This window comes from Microchirus variegatus (assembly GCF_963457635.1).
Source record: "Microchirus variegatus genome assembly, chromosome: 4".
Lineage (NCBI taxonomy): Eukaryota > Metazoa > Chordata > Actinopteri > Pleuronectiformes > Soleidae > Microchirus > Microchirus variegatus.
The window spans coordinates 15,107,468-15,126,038 of record NC_139805.1 but is presented as its reverse complement, the minus strand read 5'-3'; the positions used below and the strand labels follow the sequence as shown (position 1 = coordinate 15,126,038).

Sequence of the window (18,571 nt, the reverse complement as noted above, 5' to 3'; positions counted from 1 at the left end):
CATCATCATACTGTATCACTGTGACTGAGTATTTACAGTGAAGAATTTGTAAATAGACGATTTGTACACATCTCATTGACTGTTTGCACCACTAGAGGGCGCGCCGGATCCACTCACCATTGCAGGTGCTTTCCAGCTGCTCTGTTTTTTTTATTATCATAACTGACCTTCAGCAACATAATAATATGACATAGTTGGCTAGAGGATAATGATAATATGTTAATATGTTGAGGTAGCACCACAGTGCTTAACCCTAACCTAAGGTTTCTAGTAATGTAGGACTAAACTAATGTTTAACATCACTATTATGACATCATTGTTTAAATAACAATGCATTGCAAGAAGGTTATTTTGACCGCAGGAATTCCGGTGTCCTCATTAGACAGATGAGGACTAACTTCCCCTCTCCTGAAAACATCCGCAGACAACATCACACACACACACACACACAGTCTGATTTCCATTCTTCCATTTATTTCCTGTAGATTTACTCTAACCTTAACCATAATGACCTAACCCTTACCTTAACCTAACCCCAACCCTAGCCTTAACCTTAACCTAACCATAACCCATTCAACACGTCTTCACATGTTTTACACACATTCACACTGCATTGATTTCCATTCATTTGGACAACATAAACATTATCCCCACCTTAAACCTAACCTCAAACCAACCACAATTCAAAACATAATCTTCTAAGGTCCTAAGGTCAGTGATTATGCCAGAAGAAGTCCTCAATAGATGACAAACACAAATACACAGAGAGACACAGAGAGAGAGATTAGTAATGGTTACCATTCATTTGTACAGGCTAACCAAAACCTTACCCCTAACCGTAATGTATGTTCCATCTAACCATTAACAGTCCCTCAGACATTACATACTGCCTCATTAGGACCAGGTCTTGGCCTCCATATGGACTACTTATTACTGACAAGCTCAGTGTTTGTGCCAGACAGGTCCTTCAGATGTTTAACTATTTTAGTGAGGACACCCTGAGACAACCCCCCCCCCCCCCAGGCCCTTATTGCCCTTCCCTTAACCTTTAACCTGACAAAAGCCTAATTCCAACCCTTAAAATGTCCTTTGCTTCCTGTGGTTAATATGTAATTGGTCCTCACAAGTATATACATACAAGTATTCATTCTTTGGATCTAAACGAAATGTCATGTTGTGATAAAATAAAATAAAAATATGTGGTTTGTTTTTATACCAGTGTTAATGAAGCCGTCTTGTTCTTGTGTCTGCAGCACAGAAGCACAGAGAGCTGCCTGTACCCACAGTTCCTGCTCATTGTTCCTTTTACACCATTTCCTCCGGGAAATGTCCGGCCTTGGGGACTGTGTGAACTGGACCTGCATAATTACTGGAAACCCTAAAAACGGGGGCAGGGAACTGAACTGTGTGGCTGTAAAATACTCCTTTCTTTTTGGCTTGATTGGGCTGCTGGTGCCCTCCCACTCGTCGCTCTGTCATTGGTCCAAACCACCATCAATCTGTCCATGTCCACATCCCCTCCTCAAGTTTGAAACTTTTTTTTTTTTTTTTTCACAAGTGGGAGGAATCTGGTTACAACAAACTCTTGTAACCGATCTCACAGCAGCAGCAGCAGCAGCAGCAAGGGCCGAGGGAAGAAAACACTCTTTCAATAATTCACACATCAATGCCTGCTACACGAGCAAAAACAAGGAGCGACTAGGAGAGGAAGTTTGTTTTTTTTATTTATTTTTGAATCGACGACATTCATCATCGCAACAGAACAAACAAAAACAAGGAGAACATGCTGTGAAGCGACTGTTCCCTGCGCTGCTGCCAGGATGGAGACCTGAGACTGTGGGGTTTTTGTTGTGTGAATTCAGATTAAAGTGATCATCGTTGGCCTGATCACTGCGGAGAGGAAGAAGGTGAGTGACTCCATGTCTCTGCTGTTCGAGCTGCTTTTAATGAAACATCTCAACACACTTGACTACAACTAACACGTCAGTAACGGCCACCACTAATATATTTTATTTTTATTTAAAAGTTTAATAATTATTGGAAGGCCTTTGCGGTCAAATCGACCCCCGAGTCTGTTTGACCAGGGAAACCAAACTTTAACCAAGTTACAGCGAATTAAAAAAAAAAAAGTTTGTGTCTGTTGGTTTAGTTAAGCGGAAGTAACGGTCAGTTGTTTTTTAATAGTTAATCAGTGAAGACGTGATTCATAAAAAAACAACAAAACAAACAGCATTTTGATGATGGAGCTAAAACTGGTAACAAAACATGGCTCCTACTGTTTATATTATTATTATTATTATTAGAATAATAAATATTGTTTTATTAGGTTTTATCATACACAAGGAATAGAGCAGTGGTTCTCAGAAGTGAGGGTCAGTGGGAAACTCCCAGGGATTTTTTTTTTAGTGAATAGTTTCCAGATTCATCTGATTCTGTGTGTGTAAAAAGAAACTGAAGTCACTTCTAGATGAGAGACACACTCACTTTATTAGGTACACCTATTAGGTACACCGGACAGACACGGAAGTGACAGCAGTGTCACGTGCTGTGGTGTCAGATGTTCAGAGATGTTCTTGTGCATGCCTTGATTGTAGACAGTGGCTGTTTAAGTTACAGTCTGCTCCTTCACCTCTGACCTCTGTCATTGACATTTTCCCCTGCTGCTCACTGGATTTCTTTACCTCTCTATTTCACACCCAGTAGATCAGCAGTTGAAATATGAAATACTATGGCATACTAAAGTCACCCTGAGTCACATATCCTTCTTCTCCATGCTGATGCTCTGTTTAAACTTCATTTGCACATTTTGCATGAACAGTCAAATGAAGATTCTGACTTCACTCTCATATTGGAATCCACGCGCAACACACCGTTGTCGTCATCCACCTGCAACAGTCAGTGTGGTAAAGCCAAACAAAGACAAAGTCCCTTATTTTTTAGAGTAAAGGTCTCTATCACATGAAAGTCACATGCAAGACGCTGTCAAATCTGGTCTGTATTTAAGGGGAAAAGTATATATTTCTGACCAGCGTGGCCAGTAAAGTGACCACAGCCTCACCAAAGCTGTGGGATCATGTGTTTTTGTTGTGATTTTTGCGTTCCCTAGAGTGACACTAGAGCCAAATAGTCCATTGAATAGCTTTCTAATTAAATAATAGTATTATAAAATGATTCCAAGGGGATACATGAGTTGTTTGTTTTCTTCATTAAGTTGTTTATTTTTGTAATTATGTTATAGGTGAGCTTTGGCTGAGAAAAAAATTGCAAATCCACATTTATCAGGATTTCTACATCAGTTTATTAGTATCTGATATAAAAGGATTAAGTAGAACATTGTAGACTGTCTCACCATGTAGTGTAATGTGAAACAAAAGGTTGGAAAGTTGGACAGCTTTTTCAGTGGCACACCCTTTTTCACCAGTAACATCCAGATTCTTATTTTCTTTTGGAGCAAGTTTAGTGAATGTAATGTTTCAGAAATGATCTCTCTGTGTGTCTTTTCTTTTAAATCACATCAACTTTTACGAGCATTGGATGACTTTGTAGATCTCCCACAAAACCAGTCAGTGGAGACGATTTCTCAAGAATCTTGTGTTGCGTGTGCTAAAACGGAACAAAGCCGCCTTTTATTTACCACACAATATCACAAGAAATTGAGCAAATGTGGCAGAACAAGAAAGAATTAAAGATTTAAAAAAAAAATGGATTTGTGTACACACGTAGTGAGCCTCCTTTGCCGTTCCACTCCGCAAACCAAGACAGAAAAAGGGTGAAGACATGTGTTTTGCAAACACTCATATGTTTTGTAACACATTGCTGTGTTTACATTGTAAAGCTTCCCTCCAGAACAAGGCTGTAGTGTGGATGAATAGCTCCAGTGTGCAGCCACAGCTCTGGCAGGTAATAGCACACATTATCATGCTCGGCCTCGACAGACATGTCGGCTGAATTATGGCCTTGGATCGGTGACTTGGAGTTGACTCTCTCTGCTTCCCTTAGCTGTGTCAGTGCTGAGATAATTGGTGTGTTTTTTCAGCCTACTCTATTTTAGTTGCCATGGCTTTGTTGTGGGTGCCATCAGCAGCGAACCAGTGAGCTGAGGCAAGGCCAAAATGAATATCATGCTGTTGTATGCATAATTGTGTCAGTCTGTGTCATATATTACATCTCAGGCTCAGTAATCCAGATGTAAAACGGCTGATTGATAGAAAACTCACTAACTGATAATTGATTAGCTGTAGTAGTAGTTGGTTTTATAATTGGCTCTTTCATGTTGTCTCCCAGGAAGATGTTCCAGGCATTTCTTTGACTTTAATTCCCCTGACATTTTCTGGGTTAAACTACTGGTTCTGACATGTGACCTTTTGTAAAAGAAGGAATGTCTTCATTGTGAATTAAATGTCGTAACTGATACCCTGAGCTTGTGAGGACTTTTTTTTTCACAATTTGTTGTATAACGGATTTATATATTTATCACTGATAATAGATTATTTTTAAAGAAAATCCTTTATGGATTTAAGCAAATCTGTGTCAATTAGCCAGTACAGCATGGTCGTATAGAGAAAGTTTACTGCAGTGCAGTGAGGTACAATTAAAGTCCATTTGTTTTAGATTTCATCCATGATCTGTTTTAATGAGTATTTGCTTTGCTTCATTAATCACAGCGTTGTGTGTCACAAAGGTTTCATCACTGTTTGAGCATATTATGATTCTGGTAAGACCATAAATTAAAATGTAACAACTCGGCAGGATTAAGCAGAGGCAGATTAACTTTAGCTGTGGATATTTCACTCCAACTCTCTCTGTGTCGTTCCTTTTTCATCTTGGTCTCACAGAACAAGGACAGAACAGTGCAGGCTCATTTTTTTCCAGACAATGCACGCGTAGTGCAATCGCGGACAGAGCTTTAAATTGCAGCGAGCAGTGCTCGAGTCGCTGTTCTTGTTGAGGGGGAATCCATGGTAACTCATTGACACGACGAGAGAGTTGGTTGACCCGCGTCTGCTCAGTTGCAAAGTTCAGCCTCCCAGGCAAGTGGCCTTCAGTTTCCCTGGAAACCCAAAACACTCGGAGCATGTGGCCTTGCCTGGAAGAGCAAAGCAGCGTGACCTGCAAATATCATGTTATTGTTTGAAATGGAGACACCGAGGGTTGGTGTTATATATGCCAATAAAACGGGCTCACTCGCGACTCCTCTGGAGTCATCTATTAGTCACAGTCACGTCCTCTCACATCGGTCCCCTTCTGTTTTCACTTAACTCCATCTATGATGTTCTTGCAGCCAAGCACACTGGTGTTTGCCATTCCATTAACATCCTGAGTTAACAAATTATGCTCTCTGGGCTCGAGGTGAGGAAAATTAGTTATAATGTGCCCGGCTCTTATGGTGGCATTAATTAAAATGTCATACAGTCCAAGTCATCTGTCATGGCTCAAGCACCAGCTAGCACCTTGATTATGTCTTGCATTATTTTCAGCACTCTTCAGATTCTAATTATATTGTAAATAATGAGTAATTAAAACTTGGACATGGCAGTTTAAAAGTGAAATCGGTAAAAGTGGTCTGTGGCCTTTTCCGTTCTTGTATTGTTTTGCCTCCGTTCTCGTCTTTGTTCATGATGTTCAAAATCAGCTCAGTCGTTCCCATAAAAACATCCTCTCTCCTCCTGAATTTCAAATGCTGTCAGTGAGCACAGTGTTGGCCCACGGGCAGTGCAGCAGTTACTGTATTCTCAGCCTTATTATGGATGCATAACTCTGACTGATGTCTGTAAATTAACATTATCAGCACACAGCCACTGTATCCACTCTATTAGCATAGTCCAACCTTTATCCCCCGTCTCGTATTTCTGCCTCAACCTGTTGCATTGTGGCAGAATCCTCTTCGCCACAGGTCTATTTTAGTCCAAATTGGCTGGCTGAATTATTTATCCACGATTCTTTATGTGCTGATGTGTTAATTATTAATTGTTCAGCAGGATCTGGCAGCTCTAAGAAAACTGTTAATAAAAGGGAAGGATGGAGCAGGATGTCTGTGCAAGAGGCGCTGATTACCTCCTCTCAGCAGATCTGCACGCTGACGATGACTGTGTGGGAAGACGGGAACGTGACACCACATAAGCGTCACACAAAAATCCATTGTATACGTAAAAAGCTGTAGTATTAGGCTGCGCATCTGTACGTGCTTGCAAAACAAGGCACTTATGTCATAGCTAATGAGAGTGGTACATAAAGTGACCAGTACAAAGACTGCTACGCCCACCGTATTGTCCCATTGTTGACACGCGCACTGTTCCCAGCAGTGGCTCTGTGCTGTGCAGTCAGCGCCTCCTCCGTTATGCACCATCTCAGGAGAAGAAAGAGACAAAACACGACAAAACTTGATGAAAGTTTAAATTGGAGCGTTCATTTGTCCTGAAATCACGCTGCTGATTCCCTAACAGTGGAGTGGTTCCTGTAGCACAGCTCATTTGAGTCCTCTCTGAACACAAAGCACGGATGCACCTTATATAACAACCAGGGCTGACTATTGTTTCTCAAATCAGAGGCAGATTATATCATACAGCTGGGCACAAACTGTGGAGGAAGAAGTTTTTCCTCATTCTAGATTTCCCTGATAAGATTTATTTTTTATAACGACATCTGTGATGCATTTGGTCGTGATCAAGAAGCATTTTGTTGACACTATCCACTCTTGTTACTTTGTTTTCCTGGCAACTGTGCACTGTAGGCATTTTCTTCCCTACCCTGTTGCCATTAGAAAAGGTAGGTCAGCACTATATGGAAGACACACACTGGCAATTTTTTATTTACATTTTCCTTGTGGGAATTCTACTTATAGGCAGCACAGCAAACACAATATGCTCAGAATATGTAGATGGTACAGTGACTTTTCTTTTCTTCTAATGCCTCTAAAGTATAGACCACACGTCCTCATTAGAGTGGCAGGATCTGCAGATATTTTCAAGAGGACGGCAAAGACTCTGCTTGCTCTGGCTTTTAAATTGGAGTTATGTCCAAACCAGTTCAGCATCTCTGTGATAAATACGACCTGCATGACTCTCGTCACGGTCACCACTTCGTATTGTGTTTGTTGTATTATGTTGAAACAGATTTGTTCGTTTCAGCGTTATATAAAAGTCTCAGGACGCCACCAGCTTTGTTGATGTTTTATATTGCAAAGCGTCCAATGAGTCCAGCTCATACAACGTGATTATGTCATGCTTGAATAAACCTGGTGTAATCGACCTTTTTCACAGCAGATATGTCAGTGATGTGTTTTTGTTCAAGTGTGAGGGCAGATCACACTTCAGTCACACTCGATAACTTGACACTTTTTTGTGTCACACCCATAATGTTCTGGCTGTGTTCCAGTAAAGGGATTTAGAAATAATCACACTGTACGCTTATTAAAGCGCTATGAAAACTTCAAAAATAATGATGAATTTTTGAAATGAGAAAATATTCCAATCAACGCGCGTCTGACAGTATTTCACAAAACTGCTGCTCTCTGAAATGATCGTATCAATAGTCGTTAGTTGGTTGACAGAAAAACAATCAATTTTAATTATTTTTCTTTTTTGACACTGACCTGGATTATTTTGGGCTTTGGACGGATGGTTGAACAGAAAAACGGAACAAATACATGTCAGAACGGGTCTTGGGAAATAAGTATTTTTTTTTGGGACCTATTTTGAGCTTTAAAGAAATACTCTATTTCTGGTGTTTTGCATCTGTTGGAGAGTTGACAGTAGCAGGAAACAGCAGGAGAGAAGTGACTTCAGTAGGAGGGGGGGTTGCATATGAGACGAGGGGAACATATGGTCAAGGTCTTTTGATTTGACTCAAACTGGAGACATCTACATGGTTTAAGTCTTCAATATCAGGGTCACCGTGATTGACTCTTAAGAAAAATGTGAAGGAAAAAAATCAAGGTCTGAGAGAGGAGAAAATTTAATTTTTGCGTCCACATATTTGCATTTTATTTTGAGTGCACAGTAGAATACAGAGCTGCTCTTAGGGGTTGTACACACCAAAATGAGTCCAGGTGAATCCACTTAGAAATGCAATGTTTTTAAAAATGTCAGACCACCTCTCTCTCTCATACTCTGGCATTTGCTGTCGCTATCTTTGTTGTCGTCATCGTTTTCTTCTGTTTGGAGTTTGTTTGGTCTGCTCGCTTTATGATAACGTTTATTTCCCGTCCTTAGTTGCGCTGGTTTGGTTCATTTTGTCTCTGTTTCTACTTAATGTCTTATTCCAGGCCTAGCATTATTTCCTACAGCGTATAGAGTTGTTTTTGGCGTTTAATCTGGATAAAGACATTTCTTCTTGTTGAGGGAAAGTCCTGTATCTGTGGGAAGATGGCCTTAGTAATTGGTTTTGTTTCTACAGCAGCGGGACATTTTCTCTGCCGTCTCTATCAGGGTCACCGTGCCCCCGCTGCATGTGACCAGTGATCCCTGAAGAGCAGAACCGTCGTGACACTTTCTGCTGCCATCGACCAATCACTTAAAGGATGAAGTGTCATGGAAAGTTCTGCAACGTCTGCCAAAGCTTTTTTTAGCAACCCGTGGTGTCCACACTCGTGTAGAAACACGTCTGTTACTGGTTTTCTCCGTGTGCTGTTATCAGCATCCAACAAGCTGCTTGGATTGGCAGCAGGTGTTACAGTGGTGATATTTTGGGTGCCGTGGCTTCTACGTCCTCACAAGATGTGACGCATCGTTTAGAGTGGGTAGAAGACACTGGTGTAACCGATTTTGGGTCCTTTCTCACCTGTCACGCCTCAGCTCTGGTTTGACTGACAAGAGAGTGGAATGGAGGCAGAGGCTACATCTTGGCGTCTTTTGCAAAAGCACTGTCAAACTCATTTGATGTTGTATTTGGCCTTAATATGAGCTGACAAAAAGGCAAATATATATAGAGTTTATGAAGTGGCATGTGTGCACCGTCTGCTAAATCTATTTCAAGGCTTCTTGAAAGTGGTGTGCCAAATCCAGAAATCTAAATATATAAAAGAAATTTCAAATACTGCAACTGGTACATTGGTTTGTCTCATACGAAACAACTGATTTGTCAATTAAAATCAATCGGTGATCATTTAAATTCATATTTTTTTTATTTGAGGATGTTTTTCCTGTACAATGTGTATGTGAGTATCTAATAAGACCAATATAAGTCCCATACAACTAAGATGACATAATTTGGCTAATGTACAGACCACTTGGCTATAAATAACCACATCAAAAGCACAGCTCTAACAGTGTGGCAAACACACGCAGACCTCACTCACGTCACGTTTACAGAATTTACGTGATATTAAGTGTTTACATGTTGTATCTCTGTTACTTTTTTCTTTTTATTACATTGATTTACATTGATTTCCAACCAGTATTTGACTACCCGTTCTGAGTATTGGATTAGTCCATCTCTAATGTAGGTTTTATATTTTTAAATAATAATGTTTTTGACAACAAAAAAGTATAGTTCAAACACGTGCCACTACTTTCTCTACTCCAGGCGTTTAAATGGTAAAGTGGAGAAAATAAAGACCAATCACACCTGATGGTTTACTTTATTGCATTAGATGAGCGGATTTGTGTATTTATCGGGTAAATAAAATGTTACATTCAGCAGCTTCCCGGTGTACTGGATTGTTTTTTTTTGTTGTTGTTTTTTTTTTAAGTCACTACACACAGCAAAGAAACCCCAGTTTCTGTATGGATTAAACAAACGGCATATAACAATTTAATTAGTGAGCTTTAGAGATGCTGTTAGTTTGATTGTATTACTTTTTTGTTGGAGTTAGTTTTGTTGTTGTTTTCCAGGCTTGATGTACTAAGCTGAGCTAACCAGCCACTGGCTGCAGCTTCGTATTTCAATTTAGCTATCCAGTATTTCACCAAAAAATAAAACTTATATTAGAGAAAATAATAGATCATAATTGGGGGGGTGTAAAAATATCATGTGATAGCAATATATTGATTATCACAGAATCGTTGTATTGTGATATTATTGGTATCGTGGTCCATGTATATCGTGCGATACCATGTGATTCCCACCCCTAATAATAATAATAGTGGCTGAATTAAAAATCAACTAGGTCAGTATTATAATCTCACTGCATCAGTGTCAAAGGTCTTGACAATGGGAACGTGATGGAAGAAAATGACGGCTATTAGGAGTTGTCAGCCCACTCATTCTCATTTTGCTGAATGCACTGGTGAGAAGCTTTCAGCTTGTGTCCTTATAGCAGATTTCAGTCCAGGGAGGAAAAAGCAAAGGAAACCTTTCTAATTCAGAGCCTCTGCAGCTTCATCTGACCCGATGTCAAAGCTCCTCATAGGACAAAAAGCAGAAATGTTGGTTATGTCTTTGTCAGCAGCTTCTGTCCACCTCTTTTTCCCCTAACTGTCACACAGCCGGACTTGACAGTATCGTTTGCACCTGCAGTGGAAATGGAGAATTACCCAGACTCCCTCACTGTCATGAGGCATCTCTCTAACACTCTGTCGGGTCCAATTTCATTTCCACGGAGTCATGTTTGCTGAGCTTTTGCATACTTGTCTTTGTGATTGAATCCACGCTGGCTTGTTTTGAGTGAACTGATGTGTTTGGTGCTTGTCTGCTGTAATTATGCCGAGGAGCTGCTGGCTTCTGTTGCCTGTCTTTGTTTTCCATTACATTTTCAGCTGCACAGCAAGACGGGCCCATTAGTAATGTGGATACATACGTGTGTGTGGCTGCTGGTGCCGTGATGATTGTGGGTTGGGTGTTTTGCAGCAGCAATCGGAAGCGTGAGTCTCTCTATCATGTCTTACTCTGCCTTAAATCCATTAAGACACTGCTCCTACACTGAGGAGATGCTGTGTTGAGGTCGCTCAGTCTGTTCCTGGCAACCAGACCTCACAGGCCATTTCGATTTAGCACTATCCACTCTTAAGCTGCAAAGTCACCACAAAAAAAGGGATTGAACAATCAAAAAACTTTGTCGTCTTGTCACTCTGAGCACTTGTCCCTTAAAGGAACTTTTTAAAGGCCTTTTCTTTCCTTTTCTAGTTTCCTTGTGTTGAGAAAATGGAGGGTGGTAAAGATCAGTAAAGATCTCTCTCCTCAGAAAGATAAAGGAGCCCCATGATTCTTGGTCTGCAAATAAAATGTCAAATGAGTATTTGTTTCCCGGGGTATTAAAGGCAATCACTCCTTCCTTTCTCTTCTACCTTCCTTCCCTGCCTCTTTTTTTTGTAAATTGACAGCTATGATGGTTCTGGTCTCCAGCGAGAGTGGAATTTAATGTGCACAAAGAAATAGCTCTCAAATTTAAGAAAGAAGTGGCTTTTCCTAATGTGCCCATTATCCACTCACATTTTATTTTATTTTTTTCCAAAAGTCTTGTGCATTCATCAGCAGAGGTGTGGAGAGGAGGTAGTGTTGTAGTGTTGCAGTGTTGCTACAAACATTCCTCCTCTCAACGACTGTTGTGGTTAGAAGCTGACAAAAAGAAGCTGCAAGGGTTTCGGTCGCCCCTCTCGTAGAAATAAATCTCAGGCTCTGTTTGTTTTTTTTCTTTGTGTAGTTTATTAGTGTCTTTTTGACTTTTTAATGGACCAAAACGACTAATTGATTTAATTGATTATGGAAATAATCATTAGTTGCAGCCCTACATTTTTAGAGATGGGACGATACCACGTTTTTGTGTCCAATATCGATATAACAAACTGGGAGATAGAGCCATTTTAGATCATTTATCTAAACACCTTTTGTGCCGAGTCATTTCAACTGTGCAACAAATAAGATGAAATAAACAGCCCAAACATGACCCAGCTAAAATGCTTCTGCTGATTTTTATTTACATTATTCCAGTCTGTGCACAGTGAAGCACGTGATATATAGGATTTTTGGATTGTCGGATTTTAAATTTTACTACTGACTCATACTGATTCCCATCCCGACTATATTTCATGCACATTGCCTCTTGGCACAGTTCTCCGTAAGTGCCATTGTCGAGTTTAAAGGAATATTCATGGTGAAGTAGGAGCTGCTAGAGATGCTTCAGCAACACAGCCAGAGGCCCGATGAAACATCCAGCTATTGCAACAGGAGAGGCGAGAGATTCAGCATCAAACGGTGTTTAAATGACCCCCTCATTTAGCCCCTACGCCCCCCCTGATGTTGCTCTATTGATATCCAACACAAACACAGACACACATAATATATATACACACACACACACACACCTGCCCCTTTCCTCCTCTCTGTGTCTGTGGCTCTGTCTTTGCTCTTGTGTCTCCTCCCTGGGAAGCATCCTGCTGACACTCTCTCTAAGGAGTCTTATTGATATTCTTGGAGAGGCATTGCAGAGAGAGAGAGAGGAATGAAAGTCACACATTGAAGCGGCAGCAGACGCACTGCCTTCTAGTACCGACAACTGTAAAAATCACAAGTCACCCAGCAGGAATATGTCACCGCTCATTTTGTCTGCAGCACTAATCGCATTTCTCCTGCTTTTTTTTTATTACCCTCCAGCGTGAGGACGGGCAATTTGCCAGTCACACAGATTCTCTGTTAAGCGTCAAGGTTACTTTCGCGTGTCATCATATTGCATTAAGATTAATCCCTTTATTGTGATGTGAATGGGACGTTTTTGTTTCAATATAATTATGTTGTTTTCACTGTGGCAGACAAGTTGGCACGTGGGGGAATCTATTAAGAAAATAAGGTTTGATTGTTGAGCCTGTTTGTAGGTTTCTCTCCGGAGGTGAATAAGTGTTTTTACATTTACATATTCCCTGTAATTCTCACAATAAGCCTGGGTGTCATTTTTCATCCTATGAGTTTGCAGTCAGTGTTTCCCAGAGCTTTTTTTTTTTTTCCCTCTGAGCTCTCATGTTGCGTTTGAAACCACGATGATGAGGTCTGGCTGCCTGTGAGTCGAGATAAAAATTTAATGGTGGTTTTGATGACCCACCAATGCAGCAGGATTTCTCTCACTGCTGTCACTGCTGTCACTGGTCAGTCTGACTGTGACAGATGTCGTAGCATTAGAGAAGAAGAGAAACACCAGCTAAGATGAGAATTTTATAGTGAGCCTAGCGATCTACACTGGTGGTGAAAGTCTTTAGTTAAAGGTGGGCTGTAATGGAATAAAAAGATATAGTGTGATATAACCTCATTCAATATCAATATAACGAAGACTCACTAAATATTGATTTAATGTTTATGTGCTGCTGCAAACACACTTTGAGTCACCGCACATAATTGCTTTCATTGTTTTGCCTCAAAATTGTTCAACTTTGATTCATGAGTCCAACCCATTAACACATGATAATGTTTTATTGTGATAACCCAGCCCTATTCCTAGTTAAATTAATTAATGGGAAATATTAAGCAACTGACAACCCAACTATCCAATTGTTTTCTATGACAGGCTTTCTCAAATCCTGCAGAGCTCTGCAGAAGCCGTGATAATGAGCCGTTTATTTGAATCAGGGGTGTTGGAGCAGGTTTGAGAAACACTGTTCTATAGGAAAAACAACTGTTTTTTTTCCACTTAACAAATGAGACAACATCTCAGATAATACAGTTATATACTGTAGACCAGGGGTTCTCAAAGTTTTGATACCTGAGGGCCAATTTAGGAACCCAACATTGGACTGAGGGTCGCCAAAGGAATACAAACAGAAAGAAATCCCATTTGTAATCATTTTAATGACCAGATTGCAGTTCTACAGTTTAGCGTTAAGGAATATAAGCGTTAATATAACGTAAATTAAGCATTAATATAATAATGCTTTATAATTTACTGGGTAATTACCCAGTATTTTGGCCATTGTTCTTACCTTCTAATTACAGGTTAATACCAAGTAACACATTTCTGTTACCATATATTTACTGGGTAAATGGCTAGTAATTGGGGGCTGTAGCTACCTGCTTATTACCAGCGTATAACCCAATAATACACTAAAATTCACCATTTAGAAACCAGGTAAATACCCAGAATTTTTGTTTACACTGATTGGTCTGTATCCAGTAATGTCCAATAAACATTTAACAAGCTTAGTACCTCACGGATTAAAACTATCAGCTGTAATTCATTGCGGGCCGCCAGAAATGTTTCTGCGGGCCGCCATTGGCCCCCGGGCCGCACTTTGAGAACCAATGCTGTAGACGTAAGCAGTCATAAAAGAACTTTGACCACATTGGGAAAATGAGTGTGTAAAGGATAAACTGCTAAAGAGGCAAACATTGGTGCATGCGTTCATTGTTGTCAGTTGAACTTCTCTCCCGCTTCCTGTTTTTTTTCTTCAGTGAGTGGAATATTCTGTGAGTGTTGCTGCGTGACGGTGTGTGTGTTTGTGGTATGTGCGCTGACCTTACAGTGTCATTTCACGTGACTAGCTGCTAAGACATCAAGACTAAACTCTGAACTGAAGAAGACTGTCAACATGTAATTTTCAATGATTCTAAATTAATTTATATTTTGATATTTAGTTTGTTCAATGCAGTCATCAAACACAGGCTAATTATTTGCAGCCGTTCTGGCAGCAATAATATCAAGTGTGACTAAATGTTTGTTGCTTTTGTTTAGCAGCAAAAACACTCAAATTAACACAAGCTATTCATAGCTTTGCAGGAGTTTATTCATAAGCCAAATCATCATGAATATCTTGCTTCCCTCTCCTCTGAGGTTATCCTCAGAAATTTGAAGGTGAGCCTAAGTGCACTGTGCAATATATTAGTATTTATTTTTCAACAGAAATTAGAAACCTGAAGAAGTGACCTGCAGAGTGCATTGAGATGCAGCTGATGACACACGCACACACACAGTGAGTCACTGCTTTGTCACGCAAACATCGGTAAACACAAACGCGCAGTCACAAACAGCATCATGTATAAATCGAGCTGCATTCATGCAGTGAATAAGTTGACACTGTCTGTCTACTGCTGCCTTACACACACACACACACAAACGCACACACCTTGTTCTCAGAATATAAAAATTCCAGATTTGTGTGGTCGTGCTGTACCTGACTTCACACCTACATGTTTAGTGATACGTTCAACACCAACTAGTTTCTGGCCTCCGAGCCAGAGACTAATTTGACAGCCGCCACGGCTCATTATCTGATAAAGGAGACAGCTCTTGGCCCTGCAGTTTAAACAGCATTAGGGTAGATGTTATTTAGAATAATCTCACACGTTGTCGGCTGTCTGGTTGATATGAGCCTGAGAAAGATTCAGCAGACATCTAAGGAAAAGTCCCCTCCTTTCATTCCTAGTTTCATGTCAAAAATAGAGCACCTGCAAACTCGCATCATTTCAAAAGGCCTCTGCAGAACTAAATGTTGTCTGCTTTCAAAGCGTAACTAACTACACACTGTTTTTTCCTCTCTTTTTGTCTCGTCGTGACCTAGACTCGATCATGGACTCCTTCAGCACAAAGAGCTTGGCCCTGCAGGCGCAGAAGAAGCTGATGAGCAAGATGGCCACCAAAAGCATGGCCAACCTCTTCATCGACGACACCAGCAGCGAACTACTGGACGAGCTGTACCGCGTCACCAAGGAATACACCCGCAACCGCAAAGAGTCGCAGAAGATCATCAAGAACTTGATCAAGGTCGTGGTGAAGCTGGGAGTGCTCTACAGAAACAACCAGTTCAACGGCGAGGAGCTGCTCCTGGTGGAGAACTTCAGGTAACTTCTCACTATGACCACACATGCTATCTAAAAAAAAGAAAGAAAGAAAGAAAAACATGAAAATGACCTCCTGAACCTGTTTTCACTAAAAAAAACATACTTCTCTGTCTTTATGGCAGATGAAAACATGAAATTTGAATCAGGTGTGTTGCAACAGGGCAACATCTAAAACATGGAGGTCAGTGGTCCCTAAGGACCAGGATTGAGAAACACGGCTCTACAGCCACATGTGGCCCTGCAGCCTCTCTGAAGTGACATTTTACAAAAACAATGGAAGGACAAGGCCTACATAATTCTGCGTTACATTTCAAAGTTGATGTTTCTCAACCGTATAAGAGGCTGTTTCTTTTTGCCGTTCTTAAATGTCATAAATGCAACAGAACTATTGTAATTATTACTGTATATAAAGTATGTACCTGTATCATGTAGGTTTTGTGGCTCCAGATTAATTCTATTTTGGTGGAGAGGGAACAAAAATGTCTCGTTTTATACTAAAGGTTGCAGACCCCCGGTCGAGTTCATCAAATCTATTAATTATCAAAAGGACAAACAATGTAAACTAGGTCACACAGAGACAATATAATTATAAAAGACTATAATCAAACACTCATAAAGAAGACAGATAAGCATATAGTCTGACATGTTTTCTTTATACAAAACTCTCACAATATAATAAAATGTTTAACTGTGTTAAAAGTGGGCTGTAATGGAGTAAGAAGATATTGTGTGATATAACCTCATTCAATATCAATATAAGAAAGACTCACTATGTATTGATTTAATGTTTATGTGCTGTGCAAACACACTTTGAGTCACTGCGCATGATAGCTTTCATTGTTTTGCCTCAAAATTGTTCAACTTTGATTCATGAGTCCAACTCATTAACACATGATAACATTTTATTGTGATAATGCAGCCCTATTCCTAGTTAAAGTAATTAACGGGAAATATTAAGCAACTGAAAAGCCAAGTATCTAATTGTTTTTTATGACAGGCTTTCTCAAATAGTAGTGTCTTATGCTACGTTTACACCAGCACAGGTATTTTTTAAAAACAGAGACTTTCCCCTGCGTTTGTGCCTTTCGTTTACGTACAAACATCAATTTTCGCCTCTGAAAAACGATTCTTTCTAAAAACTCCGGCAAAAGTGGAGATTTAGGAAAACTCTGTTTTCGCGTTTGCATGTAAAGGGAGAAAAACAGAGTTATAGGCAATCTACGCTCCAAAAGTGCAACCTTTTTTACATTTGGTTATGATCATGGAATCATTCCGGGTCGCAGTAGCATTTCTGTTGGTGCAAGCCCTTTTTTTTTTACATATTTGCATTTGCAAATACAGCTCCTATATTACGTAGAGAAGCAGAGAAGCCCGAGACAGGCTCGAAGGTCAGCAATGAGCCGGACTGCGTCAGCATCACCGGTTTTGCTGTCTGGTGGGAGAACTATGAGAATGAGGTTATTGTCCCGGAGGAGTGGCGTGAGAATTTTAGGATGTCGCGAGAGGTCAGTCGTTGTTGTTGTTGTTGTTGTTGTCGAAGAGGATTCTGATTGGCTTGTATGGCTTTCTCCTTCTTACAACACAGGCTTGGCGTAGTTATGATGGCTCTGGACAGCATATTTATGCAGGTTAATATAAAGGGAAACTTTGTGGAAAACGATGACGTGTGCACAAAGTTATTTTGGAAAACGGAGGGAGGAAAATATCAGTTTTTAAAAATATCCAGCTGGTTTAAACGTAGCCTTAATTCCCTGCATGTTTTAAGTGTCCCCGCTCCAACACACCTGATTGAAATGATCAGTGCGTTATCAAGCGCTGCAGAAGCCGGATAACGAGCCGTTTACTTGAAATCTGTGTGTTAGAGCAGGGAAACATCAGGTTTGAGAAACACTGTTCTATTTTGTTTAACCCTCGTTTCACTTAACAAATGAGACAAATATCATTCTCAGATAATAAAGTTATACAGACATACACTTTCTATACGTTTTCTTAATAAAAAACTCTCACAATATAATATGTACACTCTTTAAGAAACAAAGGATTCAGGTCTAACTTCATCTATATGGAGGACTGCAGTTCAAGTGCAACTGCCGATTGACTCTTACATCACTTTGTGTGTTTTCCACTGAAACAACAGAACTCGGCTCGATGATTATATTAGCGTGAAGATGCATCGCTGTGGAAGACAATACTATAACTGATCTATGTGGGTTGGCAAAATCACAAGGCAGCAGTTTCTATTTTTACTTGCCTCTGCCGCCGCTGCTGCTGCTGCTGCTGCTCCAGTCAGAATGAAAACCTGACGGCCCCTCCTCTCTCTCTCTCTGTCTCTTGTCGCCTCACAGGAAGAAGGTCCACACTTTAGCCATGACGGCCGTCAGCTTCCACCAGATCGAGTTCACCTTTGACCGCCGCGTCATGAGCGCCATTCTGAACGAGTGCCGCGAACTGCTGCACCAGGCCATCAGACGCCACCTGACAGCCAAGAGCCACTCGAGAGTCAACCACGTCTTCAATCATTTTGCCGACTGTGACTTCCTGGCCGCTCTCTACGGGCCCTCGGAGGTTTATCGTGCTCACCTGCAGAAAATCTGTAACGGGGTTAACAAGATGCTCGATGACGGGAACCTCTGACCTCGGTTTGCCTCATCATCAGGCAACTTTACCTCGAGTCACCCCTCATGTATTTTGTAGGATTTTTGTTTTTAAAGGTGACAATCATGAACATTTGTGTTTGTGTGTGTGTGCCGTTCAGATATTACTGTAACACTGAAATTCGTTTGGCTAGTTAGTCCAAAGTCTGTGTCTTCACCAGTCTGACTTTCTGGTATTTCACAGCTAACAAAACCCAGCATTTACTCTCTTTATTTTCTTT

The 18,571-nt window shown here is 40.5% G+C and overlaps 1 protein-coding gene across 1 annotated transcript; it reads left to right on the top strand.

The window, feature by feature from the left end:
* Nucleotides 1-1,764: 1,764 nt before the first annotated feature.
* Nucleotides 1,765-18,330, top strand: tnfaip8l1 (tumor necrosis factor, alpha-induced protein 8-like 1; the record flags this gene model as incomplete). The annotated part of the gene is made up of 3 exons (XM_083888147.1): nucleotides 1,765-1,907; nucleotides 15,417-15,696; nucleotides 18,042-18,330. Exons 2-3 carry the CDS (start codon nucleotides 15,425-15,427, stop codon nucleotides 18,328-18,330), a joined length of 561 nt encoding a protein of 186 aa, XP_083744273.1. The 5' UTR covers nucleotides 1,765-1,907; nucleotides 15,417-15,424.
* Nucleotides 18,331-18,571: the final 241 nt, after the last annotated feature.